Below are 23,430 nucleotides of genomic sequence, written 5' to 3'. Positions count from 1 at the left end.
CCACTGTATCTTTGTTAAATTGTCCACCTTTTTTTCACCTTAATAATTGCATATCTTTACTCCTAGTTGACCTAGGACTTTAAATTTGGTATCAAAATTCATAATTTAATAATACCTTTATAATTTAATTGGTTGGAAAAAAAAAAAGTTAAATTGTTTTTATGACGATAACTACTTAAGATATTAATAATATGATTGCGTGTTATAAGTATTTTTTCTCTTTAAAAAAATACTCTATTTATGCTGTATTTGTGTGTGTTAGTAGTTATTAAGGTGCACCAAGAACTCCTTATGGTCTTATAATAGAACATCGCAAAAGAACATTTAATTAGAAAGGTTTACGCCTCCTTTCTTAGCAATGTCGCTCATCTCACTGGAGCTGGCATCAAACCTAGGACCTCTTGGTTCTGAGCCCGAACAACTCTAACCACTGCGCCACGACTGCTATAATAGTATAATGTTATCAGTAATTTAAATTGTAGATAGAATTTTTTATTTAGTTCCTTATGTTTTGGTTTCTTTTTATTAATTATTTATTGTTGATCTTGCGTCTTCATTGATGGCGGAGGTTTTTTAATGAAGAAAAATGAATTTAATAAAACTCTTTTAACATTCAACCAAGTAAAGAATTTCGAAGGAGAGAAAATAATAAATAATAATAATAAATGATAATTATAATTTATTATTATTATTGTTTATTATTTAGTATTAAGTTAATAATAGTAATAATATTATTATTAATAACTAGCAGTAAGCAACCCGTAATACGGTAATTAGATCATTTATAACAATAAAAACACATTAATAACTTGATATAAAAAATTAAATACAAATTTATCTATAAATAACATTTTAAGTTTGACTCCCGATCAGCAATGTCATTGCTTACAGTTAACAACATAAAAACTGCATTAGCATCAGTTAAGTTCTTTTTAAAATATGTCACAACACAGCAGGTACCAGTAAAGGAAAGTCAAGTAACGCCTGCAAATATCTAAAAAAGGAAATGAAAAAAAAATTACAATTTTTAATTACAAAAGTATTATTTGTATTTTATTGTTAGTAGAATTAGGATATTACAGAAAATATAAAGAACAAAAAAATAGCTATAACAGCCTAGTTCTATCAACACAAAACACAGTAACAATAGCGCATAGCATAAGATATTTGTAAGCACGCATTACTATGTGTCTCCAGAATAATTAAAAAAGAAAATATTATAAAAAGGATAGACATTACAACGTAATAGCACCACAACTTAATAAGATATTTTATTAACTAAAATACTTGAATTAAAAAGATTTCATTTCTTACAATATTTGAACAATCGAGGGACAATCATAGTTATTATTTTGAAAAATTATATCAGATAATAGCAAGCAACTTGTAAGATATTTCTTATAAATGGTTATTATCAACTGTGATATTAAAAAATATGTAACAAGTTTTATTAATTCTCCCTCTCATCTAAGAGAAAGAGGGAGAGAAAGAAAGTGTTTTCAAAACAGAATGTTAAAAAAAGTTAAAAAACACACAATATATAATAGTAACTGGTTTATTATGTTACCAGTAAACAAAATTATTTTTACCTTGATTAAAAGATAAACTCCCAGCATTTCTTAATTAAGTTCCGGCCTCTCTCTGACTGTTGACTAATGATTAATAAAGTAAACTTAACATCATATTAAAATTATATATATATATATATATATATATATATATATATATATATATATATATATATATATATATATATATATATATATATATATATATATATATATATAATGGGTTCAAAACGTGTAAAATATGGTAATTGGTCAAATGAATCATTAAAACTAGCAGTAAATGCAGTTTTAGTTGGTGGTTGCTTAAAATATTCTGCTGGTAAACAGTATAAAATTCTAAGGCAAGCACTACATGACTATATAAAACGAGCGTCTGTTGATAATTGTGTTAAAAAGTTAGTGCAGGACACCCAACAACACTCTCAGCTTTTCAAGAAAAAGAGCTTGTAGAAGTTCTTTTGACCATGTCACAGAGATTTTTTGGTCTGTCTCCAAAAGATGTGAAACAAACGGTATTTCAGTCTTTTGAAGAAAATAAGATTATTCACAAGTTTTATTGTGCAACTAAGTCAGCAGGAAACAAATGGTTTAGGGGTTTTTTGAAACGTCATAATAAACTCTCCGTAAGAGTTGCTGAATCAACGTCATTGCATGGAACCATTGGTTTTAATAGAATAAAAGTTATTCGATTTTATGATGAACTAGAAAAAATAATGTTTAATGCTAATGGAATGCAGATTATTCCACCATCAAACTTATTCAACGTAGATGAATCTGGATTGTCTACATGCCATAAACCAGGAAAAGATGTTGCCCTGAAGGGAAAATATAGTGTTGGTAGCTTAATAAGCTCCAAAAGAGGAGAAACACACATAATAGTTTGTTGTCAATCAGCAAGCGGATTTTTTGTCCCTCCAATGTTAGTTCATCCACGTATTTGAGTTAGACCTGAATTTTTAGATAATGTCCGAATTGGTTCTATTTATTTTTTCACCATCCGGGTCGTCTTGTAACTGAATTAGAGGTTAGTGAATTATTTGGAATAGCTTATGGGAAAACTGCAACTGTTCAAAATTGTCAGTCAGGGTTTAAAAAGTGTGGATTATATCCATTTGATAGAAATGTGTTTACTAAAAAAGACTTTGCTGCAGCTAAGGCTACTGATCACTCACACTTCAAAACTCATCATTTACACTTTGGAAGTCATTAAAGTTAGCCACCTCTGATGAAACCTCACAACCTCATGGTGTTACAATTGGATCACAAGCTGGACTTGACGTTAAAAATACAAAACGAACAGGTATAAAAAGAAGAGTAAATCATGCTAAAAAAAATACTGGATCATCATATAAATCTCAGCTAGAGGAATCTTTAAATTTGAAATATAAAAACAGGCCGCCACGTAAAAAGTGCATTAAAAAAATATATCTACACATCAAAAGACGTGTTTGAAAAACCTTAATGCGATTAATAAACAACTTTGCGCGATGTGTCAATACAGTTATGGTGATCCTGTCGATCCGTATTTAAAGGATAACTGAGATAAATGTCATAAATGCTATAGACGGTTGCATGAAACATAATCTGCTATATGTGGTGTTTATGCTAAAAAAGTATTTACTTGTGATGACTGTATGAAACACTGGTTCTTTAAAAAAAAGTTATGTCATATATTGATAAACTGTTTTTCAATTTTCTTAAATAAATCTCTTTTTATAAAGGTTGAGCTTATAAACATGAATTCTTATTTAAACAGAATTTAGAAATAATCATCGAAATCATAGAAATTAGTAATCATTTTATTTACAATTTTTCGATAAGCGAAAGATACTATAACTCAAAGTAAGGTTTTGATTTTTCAAAAAACGAAGACCAGATATATTACTGATTTGGAGAGAAATGTAGGAGAGTGCTGCTACATTGGCTAATTTATAGATAACATGCAAGAGAATGCTGCTACATTGACTGAGGGTTTGGGTTGGGGCAGGTATAGATCAATCGATGTAGCAGCACTCTCCTACATTTCTCCCCAAATAAGTAATATATCTAGTCTTCGTTTTTTTGAAAAATCAAAACCTCATTTTGAGTCATAGTATCTTTCGCTTACCCAATATTAATTTGGAAGCACATTTTTCTATTAAGACATTTCTCTGTTTTGGGTGAAATATTCATACTTTACAAAAATAGGTGGTTCAAAAATTATTATTCTTTGCAATTGCAACGCCCTTAATTAAATGCCAATTAGGTGTAACAAATTCCATTTAGGAGACAATTACTTTATACAATTCAGATTTATAGCTGTTTATAATATTTTAATTATATTAATGCGTTTTCAATGAACGTCTTAATTTTCTTAAGCATGCCGAATTTACTGCATCATTGTGCCGAAAATGCCATACTAGGTTGCTAATTTCGTCATTGTTGAGTATTTTGTAAAACAAATTTCACATAAAACTTTGTAAGTTTGAAACAATTTTTCAACTATTATTTAATAGATATATCTGCAGGGCATCAATGTGATCGATATGATCGAAGCATCATTTTTTAACGTTATTATAGCAACCATTGTCTATAAACAACAAAAAGGCTTAATACACCAAAATTACCCTACTTTACCCTATATGTATATATATATATATATATATATATATATATATATATATATATATATATATATATATATATATATATATATATATATATATATATTTAGGTCATTATATTTAGGGTAAATATGGTAAATAATAAAAATAAATACATATATATATACATATATATATATATATATATATATATACATATATATATATATATATATATATATATATATATATATATATATATATATATATATATATATATGTATATATATATATATATATATATATATATATATATATGTATATATATATATATATGTATATATATATATATATATATATATATATATATATACATATATATATATATATATATATATATATATATATATATATATATATATATATATATATATATATACACATACATACACACACACACATATATATATATATATATATACATATATGAATATATATATATATATATATATATATATATATATATATATATATATATATATATATATATATATATATATATATAAATATTAATACGCTAATGAATATTATTAGTGCGCATAGTTACGCCTATTGTTCGTATTGTTATTTACGGTTCTGTATTCTGTAAAATACACTATTCTATTTAGTTTCTAGACTTTTTTAAACGCGGTTTTATATTCCATGCGGTCTTTCGAGTAAGTTTGCGTTTATTTTAATCTATTTTATATTTCTGTTCTATTAAAGTTGGTGAATTAAAATTATTACGTATACGTGGTAAAAGTCACGTAGATAAACGTGATGAAAGTCACGCATTCATTTATGTTTTTAATGACTATTGTTGTTTTATAATTGTCATGGGAATTATAACTTTGTATTTATATACGATTTTTGTAATAAAACGGAAGGTTGAAAAACGCTTAGATAGTTGTTTTTAATATATGTATGTAAACGAATAGAAGAATGCAACAAGCTATTTCGGCTATTATGCCACCAGTATTTGATGGCAACCATCAACGGTTTATTTGTCAACTGCGAACATATATTGCAGCAATGGACATTGACGAAGCAAAGAGAAAAACGATAACACTAACATGTTTGCCACCACAGATTTATTCTGCATTAGAAGATCTATGCTTGCCGGCATACCCAGAAGACGATTCAGTGACTTAGGAAGAGATCGAGGAAAATATTATGAAGCTTTTTAAACCAAAGTCATCGTTAATACTACGCTTTGAATTTGCAACAATTAAAAAAGCAAGTAACGAGAGTGTGACGGAATTTTCACGACGGATTGCAAGAGCTGCTGAAGGATGCAAATTTACGGATAGAGATGACAGGATGCGCGACCAATTTATCACTGGCTTTAATGATGGAGCTATGATCAAACGGCTATTACTGGAATCTGAAGAACTTACATTTGCAAAGGCTTTTGAGGTTGCTGTTACTTTGGAACAAGTGACTCAAGAAGCCTGACAGTTGGATGGTTCCGATAATGTGATGGTTGCAGCAACATCGCTACTTCCCCAAACAACTGGTTTTGCCGGAACAAATAAAATAACATGTTTTAATTGTGGGAAATTTGGACATTATGCACGGGACTGCGAGGCAAAGTGCAAGAAAATAAAGGTAGAAAGATACGCCCAGTGGGAGACTTCCGAGCTCTCAACGAATTTGTAAATTGTCACACAGCAAATGCCGACATTTGTCAAGAGAAACTGCGTCGTTGGAGGAAAATTAAAAGTGCAAAAATCCTCGATCTCAAGAAAGCCTACCTTCAAATTCACATTGACAAAAAACTGTGGCCATATCAAACTGTGATTATAAATGGGGAACGGTATTGTTTCACCAGAATGTGTTTTGGCATCAACGTGGCTCCAACAATAATGACTACAATTCTACGTCACGTGCTCAATATGAGTTCTACTGTGAAGAAAGCATGTGATAATTACATTGATAATATATTTGTCGATGAAAGTGTAGAAACAGCTGAAAATGTAGCGAAGCATCTTGAGAAATTTGGGTTGCAGTGTAAACCTCCAGAAGAGCTAGAAAAAGGACGTGTTTTAGGATTGAGAGTCGAAGGAATAAAAACGGGGAATTGATATGGAAGCGGGACAATGTAGTACAATTCGAATCTTCAAATGCAGTCACACGATCACAGCTTTTTAGCAATTTAGGTAAACTTATTGGACATTACCCGGTGGCAGGAAGTTTGCGTTTACAAGCTTCATACATCAAACGATTAGCTGGAAATATTCCATGGAATGAGTATGTTTCTGAAGATTGCAAAGAAAAAATGAATGAGTTGCTTCACCGTTTGGAAAAAGAGGACTCGGTTGGTGGGAAATGGCTGGTACCAGTGAATGGAAAAGCTGAGCTTTACTGTGATGCATCGTCCATAGGACTGGGTGTAGTTCTTCTAATTGGAGGAATCGTTATTGAAGATGCAGCATGGCTACGACCAACGAGTGATACGCACCATATTAATATAAGTGAACTAGATTCGATACTTCGAGGGTTAAATTTAGCCAGTAAATGGGATATAAAAGAACTCACAGTATACAGCGATAGCAAGAGCACCGTGGGATGGTTAAACGCAGTTTTAAAAGAAGAATATCGCGTAAAGACTCGGGGAATTTCTCAGCTTCTAGTACAACGACGGCTGAATACGATAAAGGAAATAGCAACAGATATTAAGATTATTGTACAATGGATTCCATCTGAACTAAATCTGGCCGATCGACTTTCACGAATCCCTCAAAAATGGTGCAGAACAGTTTGTGCAACCGGAATAATCCAACAGAAAGACATATGGAAAGTTCACTCAATTGGTCATTTTGGTGTCGATCGAACATTGCAACTTTGTTTACGAAACAACCAGAATGTATCACGTAAGGAGGTTTCAGCAGTAATTGCAAGTTGTAACCAGTGCAACTCCATCGATCCTTATTCCGTAAAATGGAAGCATGGTCAGCTGAGTGTAAAGCAGAATTGGAATTGGGTTGCTCTCGATGTGACGCATGTAGGTGCAGAACTATACTTACCAATGATTGACTGCGGCCCATCACGGTATACAGTGTGGCGCAAACTGGTAACCAAAACAGCGGCTGAAATTATTGGAAAGCTGGAAGAAATATTTTCCTTATTTGGACCGCCAGTTTGCCTTCTAATGGATAATGAATTTCGTTCACACACGCTAACAAGGTTTGCTGACGAATGGGACGTTGATTTAGAATATCGAGCAGCTCATCGAGCTCAAGGCAATGGTATCGTTGAACGCATACATAGAACAATCAAAAGAACAGTCGCCCGCTCACGTTGCTCAATCGCTCTGGCAGTATTACTGTACAATGAGACGATCTCATCAAATTGTAGTAAAAGTCCATCGCAGCAATTTAAGCAAAAACCAACGTCGTTTATTCCAGGTGTCGATACACGTAAGAAAGTCGAAAAATATGAAGCAGACAACATATTCAAGGAAGGTGACAATGTTTGGGTAAAACCAGCTCAAGAGACAAAATGTGATCGGTCTTGGATACCTGGTATCGTATGGAAGCAAAATGCCTGGTTGTTTGACGTCGAAACCGCAAATAGGGTATTCCCACGACATATCTCACACTTGCGTCGCCGTATTCCGGACTCTCATAATAAAAAAGACTCATTTAACGATGGTCTTGATATACCAAAAGATGAAGTTGGTAACGGTAAAGGAAAATATAACGAGAATGCCGTTTAAGTTCGAAATGATTGCAACTAACAAACGATAACGCGCTCCGGACGAATAATAAGTGCCCCACAACGATTAGACTTATGAGTTAATTCACCAAGAGGGCATGTTCTATTAAAGTTGGTGAATTAAAATTATTACGTATACGTGGTAAAAGTCACGTAGATAAACGTGATGAAAGTCACACATTCATTTATGTTTTTAATGACTATTGTTGTTTTATAATTGTCATGGGAATTATAACTTTGTATTTATATACGATTTTTGTAATAAAACGGAAGCTTGAAAAACGCTTAGATAGTTGTTTTTAATATATGTATATAAACGAATAGAAGAATGCAACAATTTCTCTATATTCATATGTATATTTTATATTCTGAGGAAAAATAATAAGGAATACAAAATAGAAAAATTAAAATTTTTTTTTGGAATTTGTCAAAAGAATGTTGTGTTATGCTTAATTTTAAGGTATTTGAATATGTATTTATTATAAATTTTTAATTTTGTTCTTAAATGGTTTCATCTTTTTCATTACAATGTTGTGAATTGTAGTCTGCATTCTTTGTTACATTAAAAATAATTGATGCTAATAAATGTTGTTTTATAGTTATTAAAGGTTTGCATATATGTTTATATTATGCTCAAAGTTTAAAAGTTTTTGATAAATACGTGTATGTGATGATATATGTTATATAGTTGTTTTATAAATGTGTTTATATTAATGTGTTTTTATAAATTTTTTTTTTATAATACTATTGTATGAAATGTATTTTATCTAATGTGTACATGATTGTTAAATGAGGTGTTTTTATATGTTATATAACATTTAAAAAAATATTGTGTTTTATAGTTAGTATAACTATAAAACACAATATATTTGAGATATAGATCTAGAGCAAGATTCGTCAACCTTACCAGTAAAGAGGTGTTACTGCTTTAGGTCTAAGTGTTGTCTAGCCTTCAATATAACTATTCTGAAAATACATAACATTATCTTTAATAATTTTTTGTGTAATGTTGTTACCTTTGGCTAATCTTTATGTTAGTGTCTGTTGTTAAAAATGATTAATAGGTAGTTTCATTACTAGAACTCACTGCTTTTGTTTCTTAATATAACTAGCACAGTGAATATTATTATTAGTGCGCATAGTTACGCCTATTGTTCAATATTAGTTACGGTTCTGTATTCTATAAAATACACTATTTCTTAGTTTTTAAGTAGTTTCCAGACTTCTTAACCAAGTGTTTTCTTTAAGAAGTCACGACATTTCATGGTACGAGTTCAAAATGTTTAAGTAGACATTAGGTAGATAATGTTTAGTAGTTTGAAATGATAGGTAATATAAAATCTTTTAAAAATTTTATTAAGTAATTAATTTATTGTAATCTTTTTTTAAATTGTACTTTTAAATTTAAAGCTATGTGTTAATATTGTTAATATGTTAATATTGATAATGTAAATATGTTAATATTGAAAATATTGATTACTATAATTCTTAGACGGGGTCTAACGATATTTATGGGTAGTTTCATACTTTCACATGCTTTTAATAATTGGGATAAAAGCCATGACAACATTTTGGTATAAATAAAATTTATCTATGGTATTGTTAAAACCTTTGCTCTTCGAAAAAAATGTTTCTGGCTTTTCAATAAATGTATAATAATTTCTCTTGCATGAATGATTTGTGGTTTAGGATATAATTGTGTTATTATATGTTTGTTTTTCTATATTTAATCTTAATATGAGTACGCTAATTTAATGGTAGTGACGTTTCACTTTCGTTTTTAATAAAGATGTTTCTAGGCTTTTCTTAATGCTTTCCTTTAAATTTTTAGTTTCAAGTGAAATTGATGTTGTTCATTGTTTAATTTTACAAATAAAATTTAAATAAATGTTTGTTTGCTGGTTATTTGTATTTTTCTAATTTTTATAGCCTGTTTCTTTTTCTATAAATAAATTAAGACTGTTATTTGTGGACATGTAAGTGTATTTACGTAAATTTGCATATATTTCAGTATATTTTATATTTCTCTGAATCTAAATATATACTTTTTCTTAGATAAAATAAATAAGGTATAGAAAAAAGTAAAAAAAAACTCTGTTGGAAGTTGTCAAAGGAATGTTGTGTTATGCTTCTTTTTAAGGTATCTGAATATATATTTATATTTTTAAGTTTTTCTTAAATGGTTTCATCTTTTTTATTACTTTAGATAAAAATATACTGACATTGCCAAAAAAATATAGATAAACCCTAAATTAAATTGTTATAGGTTTTTATTTTAAAAATTGTTATTTTAAATAATAATAATAAATTATTTTGATTTTTGTTTATCAATTTTCAACCTCAATGGTAAACCAGTGGTTAAACTAATGAGTTAATTTGTAGAGGTTTATATATCATATATTCTAAAGTATTGTACATTTGAGTTTTTTTTAATAAATTGCTTTACATTACATAAGGCATTATGATTTTTTTTCTTTTTTTTCTTTTAAATAGTTAAATAAATTTGTTTTTATTATTAAGTAATAGCTTCGTAATTAGAAGCAGGGTTTTGTTGATTTTTACTTGAACATTATTATTTATCTCTTGATAGATATTTTTACCACTCTAGATATGTTTACAACTTTAGACTATTAATATTTTGTTATTTTAATTTCTTTTTTTTCTTTTTCTTTTTAAAATAATAGCGATTTATCAAAGTTGTTTATTTTATTAGTATAGTAGTAAATAATTTTATAGAAAAGATCATAACTCTTGAAACTCTTTTATGTTTATTTGTTACTACAGTAATAATACCACTGTTAATATGTTAAATAATAATAGTGAAATTTAAATGGATGATGTTAGGCTTAAATAAGTTATTAGAAGAAATACTATCAACTTAAAAATAATTTATAATTTAATGAAATGATTAGGCAAGCTGAAATTAATGGTCATCAAACTGTAAGAAATGTAAGAAACTGTAAGAAACATAACTGTTTGGTAATTGAAGTTCAAACATAATTTGTTTTTCTTTTTAGTTGTCGTTGCTTTATTAGTTTACGTACTGTTGAAACATGGTTTTAATTTAGTAAATTCATATGATATGAAATTTACTGTGTTAATCATTATTCACAGTTAAGAAGAAATTGGAATTCTAAACTATTGAGGTAAAAATAATTTTGTTTAGTGATAGCATTAAGAAGCCTTTTTTTTAATGGTTAATTGTGCTATAGCTATTTTGTGATAATATATATTTTTTGCCGATGCCATTAAAAACAATAACTAATTTATTAATATAATAACTTATTGTAACTTTTTTTTAACACAGTGTCTTTGAAACACAGTCTGTCTCCTCTGTTTAACGAAAGTTTATTGATAAAGGAGATCACTATTTGAACACTCTGTTATTACTAAGCTCTAATGTATTTTTTGTTACCATAATTGATTTTGACCATGTTTAAGAAATGTTTTACGGGTCGCTAATTCATGAACACAATAATAAATATAAAAAATAATGCTCCCCTTTATTGATAAACTTACTTATTCTAAAATACAGTAATAAATCTGTAAAATATTGCTTTTGTAGTTTGAGATGATCTTTTTTTTTCTTTTGGTATTGGTAAGTTGTACTTGGCTTTCCTTCTCTGGTGCTTGCTGTTTTTAAAAATAACCTAATATTTAAAGTTACGCGGTCTTTACTAAATGCCAAGACCAATAAAAGCTCAAGTTTGCAATTGTCCCAATTTTTACGGAGGAGAGCGCAATGCTAAACTAATTAAAACTTTTATAGCGTTTTTCAGCAAAAAAAAACTGGGACAATGGCAGCCCAAATAGATGAATTTGTATTTTATACTTTTTAGGTAATATATATCAAGTCAAATTGTTATTTATTACTAACCCGTATTATGGGTTGCTTACTGCTAGTATATATTATATATATTAGTGATGTACGGATAGCACTTTTTTGGCCAATGGATGGGAAAAGGCAATGGAAATGGGAATACCGATAAATTAAAAAAGTATTAAAATTTTGAAAATATAAAACCATACAACTTTAAATTGTGTAATCTTTTTTATGGAATCAGTACTGTTAAACAAATACTTGGAACCAAATCAGAGCCAAACCATTATTTTAAAAGATATTAGGAAAGCTTAATTAACAAAATAAACATTTCTCAGTTTTTTTTACTATGAAAAGCAAACTTTCAAAAAAATAAAAACAACTTTAGCGGAACGCTTTTTATTTCAATTTTTAAAAGAAAATGGTACTATCATAAGCGGTTTACTTAGAATTCTTTATTAATTTGTTAGTAATTTAGATATCTAAACAACAATCAAATGTTGTTTAGATATTTAAATTATTTTTAGAAAATTAAGTTGTTTTTAGAATAATTTTATTGTGTGATGTTTGATCCCCACCACGTCCCTGGTAGTAACCCGCTCAACTTGTTTCTCCACGCAGCGGCCTTGTTTATCAATGTTTGTGTTTCGGAGTTATAAAGTTAGTGAGTGGCCTTCATGGCCTTGGGGAGGTGAATTGAAATTAAAAATAAATAAAAAATAACAATATAGAAACATAGTAGGCTATACTTTAACACATATATAATTCTCTTTATCTTGCTCGCCATTTTCTCTCTCCTGACTCCGTTTACTACTTCTATAAATATCTTACTCGTCCCTGTATGGAATACTGTTGTCATAATTGGACTGGTTCTTTTAATGATGCTATTTCTCCTCTAGACAAGTTCCAAAAATGAATTGTAAACGTAGTTGGACCTGGTCTAACTGCTAAATTTGAGCTTCTTTCCGATCGTTGTAAAGTTGCATCTCTTTCTCTTTTCTACAAATACTATCATAGCCGCTGTTCAAAGGAGCTTTTTTTTTTTTTTATAATAATGAAATTATTTTAAAAACAACATTATGGTAATAAAATTTTAAGTGCATTTAGCTGTTAAATTAAAGCTTATGAACATCATCTTAAGAATAAACAATATCGTCTGTAAACCAAGTCAAAATAAAAGTTTATAAAAAAACTTCCAAGTAATGCATAAAGTTTAGTTTATTTATTATTTAGTTATTATCATAATGCAGGATAAAAATATTAAAACGGCATCGGTTGGAAAATTGGTAAATTAATAAAAAATGGCCGATACCGATTCCGATTGTGCAAAAAGTAGCCGATTGAGCCGGTTAATCGGTACATCACTAATATATATATATATATATATATATATATATATATATATATATATATATATATATATATATATATATATATATATATATATATATGTACATAAATTAGTAAAAACACTTATCTAATTTTTAGTTGTCTTCAACAGCTTGTTTCTCCAACAGTAGGTTTATCAGGTAGCTTACTGATAAACCAACTGATGGAGAAACAGGCTGTTTTATACAACAAAAAAATATAAAAGTGTTTTTACTAATTTATTATTGCTCTTTTCTTTAAGAACATTGAGCACCCCAGTGGGCACACGACCTAAATAAGACTTATTTTGAACGTTCAAAAGACGTCCAAAACGTTCAAAAGACGTTTAAAAGACGTCTTTTTTACGTTCTGTGCCCACTGGGACTCTATTTGTAGAATACACTAACATAATTTATATATATATATATATATATATATATATATATATATATATATATATATATATATATACATATATATATATATATATACATATATATATATATATGTATGTATATATATATATGTATATATATATATGTATATATATATATATATGTATGTATGTATGTATGTATGTATGTATGTATGTATGTATGTATGTATGTATGTATGTATGTATGTATGTATGTATGTATGTATGTATGTATGTATGTATATATGTATACCAGATATATATTTGTAAATTATTGAGGAATCATTTATCAACATTATTCTTATTTAAATAACAACATTTTTTTTTGTAACAGTATATAGAGGAATCATTTATCAACATTATTCTTATTTAAATAATAACATTTTTTTTTACAACAGTTAATGAATGCTTTCGAGTTTTTTCCGTAAGCGCACATTCCAAAATGCTAATTCCGTAAGGAACTGCTTTGCAAGTAATCTTTCGAAATGATTTTTTTCGCAAGTTTCTTTTCATAAAGCGTTATTACGGAATTATAATTATTTATTTTGTATAATGCGTTACGGAAGGTGAATTTGCGCATGTACAACTTCCGTAATAGCAATTTTAATTACGGAAGATAAAAATGTGAAATTTTCGTAAGTTTTGTTTATCGGCGAACAACCCTGCTGTGGAAAATATTATTGTTTGGTATAATTCCCCATGGACTGGTTCACAAATAATTCCATTAGGAAATTTTTTTTGAAGGAAAAAATTTCTAAATGGAATTACTTGTTCACGAAGGAATTCTAATTTGTGCACGAAGGAATTCTCGTGTAAACGGTTATAAAAGCCGTAACAGTAAACTTAGATATAAAATATGATACGAGAGGAAATAACAACTTCATAGATTTTTGATGCAAGTTTAAAAAATGGTATAAATCTAGTTAAAAAAACTGATTATTTTGAAGTTCATATAAAAAATGGGTAGAACAGCTAAAAAAAGGATGGGGCAGAATAAGAAAAAATGGAAAAATACAGAAAGGTTGAGGTATATTTACCTATAGAAGTATCCACTGAGAGAATTACCTCATAGACAGCTTCCATCTAATGGTGATATTCTAAGATACTATCAATTTATCCTTCGCAATTCACAGGTTAAATACAAATCCATATCTACTAATGTTGGTTGCAAATTGAAATCGAAATCCAACGATCTTGTTGTGAAAATGGTGTTTGTACAGATAATTCTGTAATAGATAATCCTGATAATTCTTGCTTGGTAACTAGGATTAAAAAAATTTGAAATAATTCTGGTTTTGGCAAGAAATTTTTGATTTCTGGGTACAATATAAAGATCAAAATCATTAAACTTAGTTAAAAATAAAAGAAATTGATTAAATTGTCTTCTCTAAACTGGGACAGCAGTCTTGATAAACAATCAAAGTTGGAGAAAGATGGTCTCACAGAATCCTATCAGCTTTTTGACATATTGACTAAGAATTTTGAAAAGGATATTCTTACTGATAAATTGAGAACAGATGATGCCAATTTGGAAGATATAAAGTAAGTTCATTAAATAAAACTTTTTTGAGCAGTGAGATGTTCTTTCCAATTTAAAGTAACTTAAGTAATAGCATATTATTTCCTTTCATATATTTACGTTTAACTCTTTCCATGGTTTGGTCATCTTCCAAGGAAAACTAGAACAATTATTAATTTATTTATAATTGTCTTAACCGATTTAAATTTATGAAGATCAGAAGTTGGATAAAAAAGGATATATGGGAACAAAAGTTGATGGAGACTACTATGAAGTACATGTATCTCACGATATGGCTGGAATTACTGATGAGAAAACTAAAGGCCCAAGAAAATCTCTTTATGTCAAGCTAAAGAACAAGTGGCCTGAAATCTGTGAGAAAGTTAGTGAAGTGAAAAATTTATGTAAATTGGACTGGCAAAGAGATGATCTAAAGATTGACTCTGTTCTTCGCACTGTTGCAGAGAAAGCTAAGACATTTTTGACTAATGCAACTACTGATATGGTGTTTTCAAGGAATAATTATGGTATAGTTTGTAAGCTTGCCTCCTTTTTCCTTGGAGCGTAAGTACAAGATTTTACGTTCCATCAACCTGGCGCCTGCTATGAGGCAAGGTTTTTAGGAGATGCGATTTACATCCTGACTTTTTATATGACCAAAGATATCAATATCATCTGGACAGAAAAAGAAGTGCTGCAGCTGATGGGTGCAAGATTGTTCATTGCAATTTAATATGTTCCATAGTTTCTGTAAACTCTGATTGAGTTTGAAGAGCCAAATGAATTTCAGCGTTGTAAACCATCAAATATACAAATTGGAGAGACCACAGAGCTACCTACGCTAATTTCTGAGCAAAGCTACTTTCTCTTTAAACATTTTAAAATATCAAGAGCAAGTATAAAAGAATGACTCAATAATAGTCTTAATACTATAGATGTTTTTAAACATCCTCAGTTGCAAGATTTTATTTTATGGATCAAAAACATATCTGATGTAAATGATGCTGCAGAAAGAAACATTAAGCTCATTAAAGATTTTATACACCTTCAAAATGTAATTTTTGTCGTTTAAAAGTCTAGAAAAAACTTGACTAAGAGTACGACCAAAAAGGATCTTTGGAACTGTTCAAAAAGTTATTTTTGAGAAATGTTTCACCGCAATAAAATCTTAAATTTACTAAGAAATATTAGTTTTTATGTATTTTTTTTGTATTTTCATATTTATAAATATAAGCTATCAAGTTAAATAGTAGCGAAAACAATTGGAAATGATTTATACGCATCTAATTTTTTTGTTTTAATTTTCTAAAATGTAAAAAAAAATGAGTTTTCTATTAACGTTAAGCCAGCTTAACATTAAAATTGTAAAACTCAAATTTTACATCTAGCACTTTTTCTCAAAATAAAACCGTCAAACTTATTTTAAGACTTATTTAGGTCACATAGAATGGGAATCAGTAGAGAGCTTTTTTTTTTTTTTTGGGACACCCTAGTGTGGATAGCCTTACCAATATCCGTATTTTACTGATCCGGACATTTAGTATATATTGTGTCATTTGGCGAACTTACAAAATGTACACGTGTCTTTATTAGCCGAAAAAAAATATCTATGCGCTAAAGTCTTGAACAAAAATAAAAATCGCACGAAACATTTATTTATATTTTTAATTTAACGCAATAAAATAAAATGAAATTACTTATTTTAATTATATTAATTATTAATTGGAACATTTGTTTATCTATGAAAAATGATTATTACGTTTTACTTGGTGTTAAAACCGATGCTTCTAAATCAGAGATAAGAAAAGCTTTCAAAAAAATTGCCCTGGAAAAACACCCAGATAAAAACAAGGTGAATGAAAATGATAAGTAGCTCTAATTGTGTATCTCATTGAGTTAACACAAATGTGCGTTATTTGTGTATGTGTGTTGTGTATATATATATATATATATATATATATATATATATATATATATATATATATATATATATATATATATATATATATATATATATATATATATATATATATATATATATATATATATATATATATATATATATATATATTGTATTTTTTATTTATTCAAACAATAATGTTGAATACAATAAATGTTGAATGACTTTTTAATTTTAAACACCGTTTTTAACATGCTAAGCCTCTTTTAAATGAAATGAATATTCTTAATATATCAACTTAATATTTTTGATGTATTGTGTTTTATGTTTAAATGTAAAACATTTTTATTGAAAAAAATAGTTTTAAAACTTTTTGATTTTTCTAAAAAATTGAACCTTTTCTTATTTAAAAGAAAATATTAGTTTAAAAAAAAAAACAAGTAGTGGATCAGAAAAAATTTAGGAAAATCTACCATAAAATTTTGGTAGACACCCTATATAAATATTTACATATATAATATTATACAATTATATAATATATATAATTATATAATATATATATATATATATAATATTATATGATATATATAAATATTACTTTGTACAGACACTTTTTTATGCAAATTTTAGTTTGACTTGTTTGTGTATTTTTTTGTATGTGCAACAAATATTATACATCTTTCTGTTATATTCACATGATTTATATGTATAACAAAGATTTGTTAAAAGATTTATACAAAGATTTATACAAAGTTTATTTTTATATATTGATCAAATCATTATATTTCAACCAATTTGAAGAAAGCTTTGTAGAATACTGTCTCTGATTTACCTGATTTTTACATATTATTATGTGCATTATGTAGATAGGTTAAATTTGAAAATTCATCCTTCCAAGTTCAATGGTTCAGAAATTATAGCCATATAAACATGATAAAGCGCCCCCCCCCCTTCCTTGATTTACAAATGGTCAAAATTGACTACTTTAGAGTCTTATAACTTTTTTCTCACCTTCAATAAGTGTCTCATTTTTTCTAGAGCTATTTTCTGAATAGTTCTCTCTTTAAAAAAGTGGTTTTTATTAACTTATTTTACATTAGAACAAAATTATGACTTACTCAACTTTGGAAAAAATCCAATAATTGCTAAAAAATGCCAAAATAAAATTTTGTAACATTTTTCTATTCATCCACAAGTCTTTATAGGTAAGTTTTCTGATTAGCTATCACTGTCTGCAATAAATGGGCAAAATATAGGCAACATGTTGCAGCTTAGAACTCAAATATATCTAAATGCAAAATATCCATTGGCCTAAAAAGTCCAATTTTTAGCCATTTTGAAATGCTTGTAAATTTTTTTAACAATTTGTTTTGATCTAAGATTAACAGCATATAAGACCATAAACCCAACTATCTGAAAAAGCAAACATTATAAACTTGTTCAAATTCACACCAAAAATGCCAGCATTTTTAAATAACCCTATTTTTCAATTATTAACAGTTGAATGTGTTACTAGAAACCAGTGCTCCTCTAATCTGCCAACTGACCTATGTGAAAGGTGCAACTAATTATAAGTCATTTCTTAATAAAAAAGAAAGATATTATTGGTTGCCCTCTTCTTGATCTGTCCTGATAGTAGATAGGAGCGCAAATAAAGGGGCAGTAACTTTTTAGAGACCTTCATTGTTGTTTAAATGTGATAGAGGTTCTTACAAAAAAAAAAGTTAAAAGATGTTACAAACAGTTTTTAGGTTTGTTTTTTACTTTTTAATTGATAATTTAAAACAATTAATATATGATCATTTATTTATTCCTTTTTTTTAGTAAGATAAAAGTAAAACGTTATTGTGTTTTCGAGCTCGGCCTAGTGCATCTTGGCATTGTCATTCACTGGATACCAATAAATACCTGTTGTTATCGGATACTTGAAATAATCGCCAGCTTTTTTTAAGCAGCTAACACAAACAGAATCACATATAAAAACTGTTATCTTACTAGAAGTCTCTATATCTTATAAGAAGTCTCTAAATCTTATATCTATCCTAGTCTTTTTTATGAAAATAAGTTTTTTTTTAAATTAAATATAAAAAAAGATAACTATTTAGATAGTGATGATTAATTTATTAAATTTGAAAAACATCATTACGAGAGCCAAATATGATTATGTTAAAAATGCTTAATCAGAATTTTTTAAATATTGTAGATTAAAAAGTTAACTTATTTTTCTACTGGCTTCCTGCACCATGAAATAATGTGTCATTTGAACTTGAGGATATTCTTCTTTCAGAATTGGTTTGATTTTCGAAACAATAAAAGACCACCTCAGTATTCTGAAACAGATTGTCATATGTAACAAATTACAATTTACTTTCTAGGGATAGGTTTCTTTTTAAAGATCTCAGATTCTTTTTAAAGACCTATGATCTGAATTCTTTAATAGAAAACTTATCCTTAAAAATGGATGAAGAGTTGTCTAATATTTGGAAAAATAAGATTAGTTTCATCCTGAAATTCCATCTAGTTACAAATTAAAAATTTTCTACAAAATTCATTTGCATAACATATTTTTTTTGTCTTGGATTTGCTTACATAAAAATGTTTTGTGAGTTCATATAAGTTTTTGACTAACTCTTCTTGAAACTCACGAGGGCTTTAAACTTTCTAAGAAGCACCTATCAGTTTTCAACCATTGTTTATAAGTTATTTCATTAGCACAAGGGCATTTAATTCTTCTTCAATTTCTTTTATTCAAGACACTTCTCACACTTGTGAGATGTGTCCTGGAACAATACATTTTTTCATATTCTAACATGAAACATACATGATTCTTTTTCTAATGAATATACAGTTAAGGCCATTAGATCTTTTGACTTTATTGCATTTTTTCATGCTTTTACAATAAGATTCGAATTTTGATAGTGACTAACAAAGACTTTGTGTGCCAGATTTTCCAGCAATTATACAATGTTATGGCACTAGCAAATGTTAGTTATAATTACTAAAAGGTGGTTCCACCCTCTCCATCCACCCTTAGATTAGTGCCACCCTCCCTTTAGGAAGATGGGGGAGGATTGGCACCAAAGTTTGACACTTGTTATAACCACTGATCACCTATAATAAGATAAAATATAAAAAAATAATGCTTTCAATTTAAAAGTAATTTAGATATTGGTTGAAATTTAATAATTTGACTCATACTATTTATGTGTATTTGTATGTACACACACACATATATGTATGTATGTATGTATGTATGTATGTATGTATGTATGTATGTATGTATGTATGTATGTATGTATGTATGTATGTATGTATGTATGTATGTATGTATGTATTTATGTATGTATGTATGTGTGTATGTATGTATGTATGTGTGTAATATATATATATATATATTATATATATATATTATATATATATATTATATATATATATATATATATTATATATATATATATTATATATATATATATATATATATATATATATATATATTATATATATATATATATATTATATATATATATTATATATATATATATATATATTATATATATATATATTATATATATATATATATATATATATATATATATATATATTATATATATATATTATATATATATATTATATATATATATATATATATATATATATATATATATATATATATATATATATTCAGGCCTCGGTAGGAAGAAATGAGTGCGAGAGCGGCAAAAAGCTCTCCTAAAACGAACATGGCGAGCTATGTGAGCTGCTCCTCTAAACAGCTTCTTAGGAGAGCTTTTGATTTTTGTGAGAACTATCTGTTTATTCATTAAAAAAATTGCTTATTATTACAAAATTTTGGTTTTATACTTGTTACAAGCCTAGAACACGACAAATTGTTTTTGTTTTTTTAATGAATGTTGACTTTTGTATCTTTATTTAATGATGAACATTTGATTTAAGAGATATATGTCATATTAGGAAGTTGTATTTTCAAATTATTTTTATTCTAGTTAATTAATTAAGTTATTAGATATAAGGATGATGGTTATTGAATTTAATTTTTATTTCTTCAAAATTTTGTTACGCATTTTCAATTTGTGTGTACAAATTAATGAAAATATGCAATGACCAAACGATAGTAATTTGTTATATGTTAATACTAAATAAAGAATTTTTCTCAATTTCGTTCGCTAAATTTATTTACAAATAAAAACATGTACAAACTTAAAGAAATTAAAATGAAAGGAGTTAAAATTAAAATGAAAGTTGTTTTGACATTTTTTTTGAAAACTTTTAAAAATCATTTTAAGTATTTAATAATAAGTTAATAAAAATATCATATTATTGGCATTGTTAAACGCAAAATAAAAAATAAAAACTATAATAAACATAATAATTATATATATTCTATTAGATTGCATATATTTCTGCAAAACTTAAATATTCTTTTCAAAGATTTTAAAAGTGTTTTTAATATGCATTACATATTATTTCACATTAAGAAAAATAAAAAAATAAAAAATAAAAAGCATGTTATAGAAAATAACAAGCATGCTATAGAAAATAACAATTGTAATTTTGAGGATGGTTTCTTTTAATGTGGTTGTAAATGCTTTTATTTTAAATAAAATTTACATGCTTTTGTTAATGCATGTAAAAACCATGCCAAAACATATTAGCTATCTTTGATAGCGTACTTCCTTTTTTTACTTAATAGTAAAGCTATTGAAAGAAATAATCATGTTTTATCATGGTTTCTTTAAAAGTCTTTCAAATGTGTTTTAAATTTTAGTTACTAATTGTTTTTTTTATTATAAATATCATATTTATAGTAAATAAATAAAATTATAGTAAATAAAAACAAAACACATTTATATGTTTCTTATGATAAACAAACAACTATCAATCACATAATTATTAGGAAAAAAAATTACTGAAGTAATGCGTGTATTTTAAAAAATTTTAAGCAAACACCAATGCTTGTATACTCAGTGTAGTTAAGGCAATTTACAAATTATTCAAATTCTTTTATTTGGAATTAGCATTGTTTTATCAGCGTATCCTGTCCAAACAAGAGCTTAGATGGTATAATTTTTTTGCTTCAGGTTTTTTTAACCTTTAAAGAAACTTTTTTTTTTTAAATATAATTTTCAAAACCTTTTTACTACTCGTAATAGTGAATCTAAAGAACAAGTGATTGTGATTTTAGGAAGATTTTTTTTTAAGAAAAAAGATTCTTTGGTCTGGGTTTTTTTGCTATAAACATTTATATTTTATGATATTTCATTTAATGGAAATACATTGTAGTCAGCAAAATATCATACCGACGCTATAATATTTTAAAATTGCCTTAACTACACCGAGTATGCAAAAATATAGAAACGTGATGTTCATTTTTCTGTCTATTTTTTTAACAAAAGATTGCACTTTCGTAGATTTGTCGCACCATGTCAAGCATATGTTAATTACGTTAATATTACAAGAATATATATGTAACAAGTGTCATTTATTGCAGCATAAAAAAATTCTTTAGACGAGCGTTATTTTTACTGCTTATAGAAAAAAGTTTTATATTTTCTTATTGTAATAGAATTTTTAATATTAAAATTGTTAAAAATAGTTATTAAAATAACTGCATTTTTTATTTTAGTCCCAATGATAATTATACTTTTGAGAGAAAATAATAATTTTGAGAGAACCATAAATTGCTCCCGTAAACCGTTAGGGGAGTGAGGGCGAGAACAAAAGCTAGAGCTCTCGCTTCCTGCCGAGGCCTATATATATATATATATATATATATATATATATATATATATATATATATATATATATATATATATATATATATATATATATATATATATATATATATAAATTAAATCTTTTATGACCATGGTGCCACACAATAAGTTTTAGACTAAAAATAAAAGTTATCTTAATTATAATAAAAAAAAAAAAAAAAATCTTCTCTCATAAAAAAAGTTTTTAATAATTTTAGGTCTTTTTAATATAAAGTCATGTATTTCTAATAAATTCTAGGTGCTTAAAAAATGAGTACCAGTATAACTTTTAAAGTTTATTACAAAAAATTAGTTTTTTGTTGATTTTTTTTTCAGATTTTGCGTAAACCAAAGTTTCTTGCACTGTTTTTACTGCACGTTCTGCACAAGTAATGGATCTTGCAGTGCTTATAATAGTTTCTTGATTACACCAGTGTGTTAAAAAAGATTTTTTTCTTTCGCATACTGGTTAACTGCAGCTAATAAAACTTCATAGTTTGTTCTTTTATAATAGTGATTGGAAAACCAGATGTTCATCCGTTCACCAGTAATAAAATTGCATGCTGATTGCAGTTGCTTCTGATGTTCTGGCAATAAAATAAATGCCAGTAATGCTATAATTCCTCTTAAATTCCATCTAGCATTACTATTATTTGGAAGAGGCTTAAAATTAATTTTGGCAAAATCTTTTTTTTCCACACAGTATCTGTAATGATGCCCTAGCTCAC

General features: G+C 27.2%; 2 protein-coding genes across 2 annotated transcripts in view; both read left to right on the top strand.

Annotated features, from left to right (window-relative positions):
• Positions 1-6,054: 6,054 nt before the first annotated feature.
• Positions 6,055-7,907, top strand: LOC136081326 (uncharacterized). The gene is made up of 2 exons (XM_065798636.1): positions 6,055-6,229; positions 6,349-7,907. The coding sequence occupies exons 1-2, from the start codon at positions 6,055-6,057 to the stop codon at positions 7,905-7,907; spliced, it is 1,734 nt and encodes a 577-aa protein (XP_065654708.1).
• Positions 7,908-16,574: 8,667 nt separating this feature from the next.
• The window catches only part of LOC100206669 (dnaJ homolog subfamily C member 10), a 44,159-nt gene continuing 37,303 nt past the window's right edge, over positions 16,575-23,430 (top strand). The window contains exon 1 of the mRNA XM_065799850.1: positions 16,575-16,880. Within this exon, the coding sequence (XP_065655922.1) occupies positions 16,716-16,880 (165 nt within the window). The 5' untranslated portion in view covers positions 16,575-16,715. The remainder of the gene's footprint in view (positions 16,881-23,430) is intronic.

The sequence above is a fragment of the Hydra vulgaris genome, chromosome 06 (genome assembly GCF_038396675.1).
Source record: "Hydra vulgaris chromosome 06, alternate assembly HydraT2T_AEP".
Lineage (NCBI taxonomy): Eukaryota > Metazoa > Cnidaria > Hydrozoa > Anthoathecata > Hydridae > Hydra > Hydra vulgaris.
Note: the sequence above shows the minus strand (reverse complement) of the source record. Positions and strands in the feature narration are given on the sequence as shown.

What these genes read in the sequence shown, in the direction of transcription:
- LOC136081326 (XM_065798636.1), top strand. Translation starts at nt 6,055, where the DNA reads ATGACTACAATTCTACGTCACGTGCTCAATATGAGTTCTACTGTGAAG. An exon ending in AGAAGAGCTAGAAAAAGGAC is followed by an intron (nt 6,230 to 6,348) that starts GTGTTTTAGGAT and finishes TTAGCAATTTAG; the next exon opens with GTAAACTTATTGGACATTAC.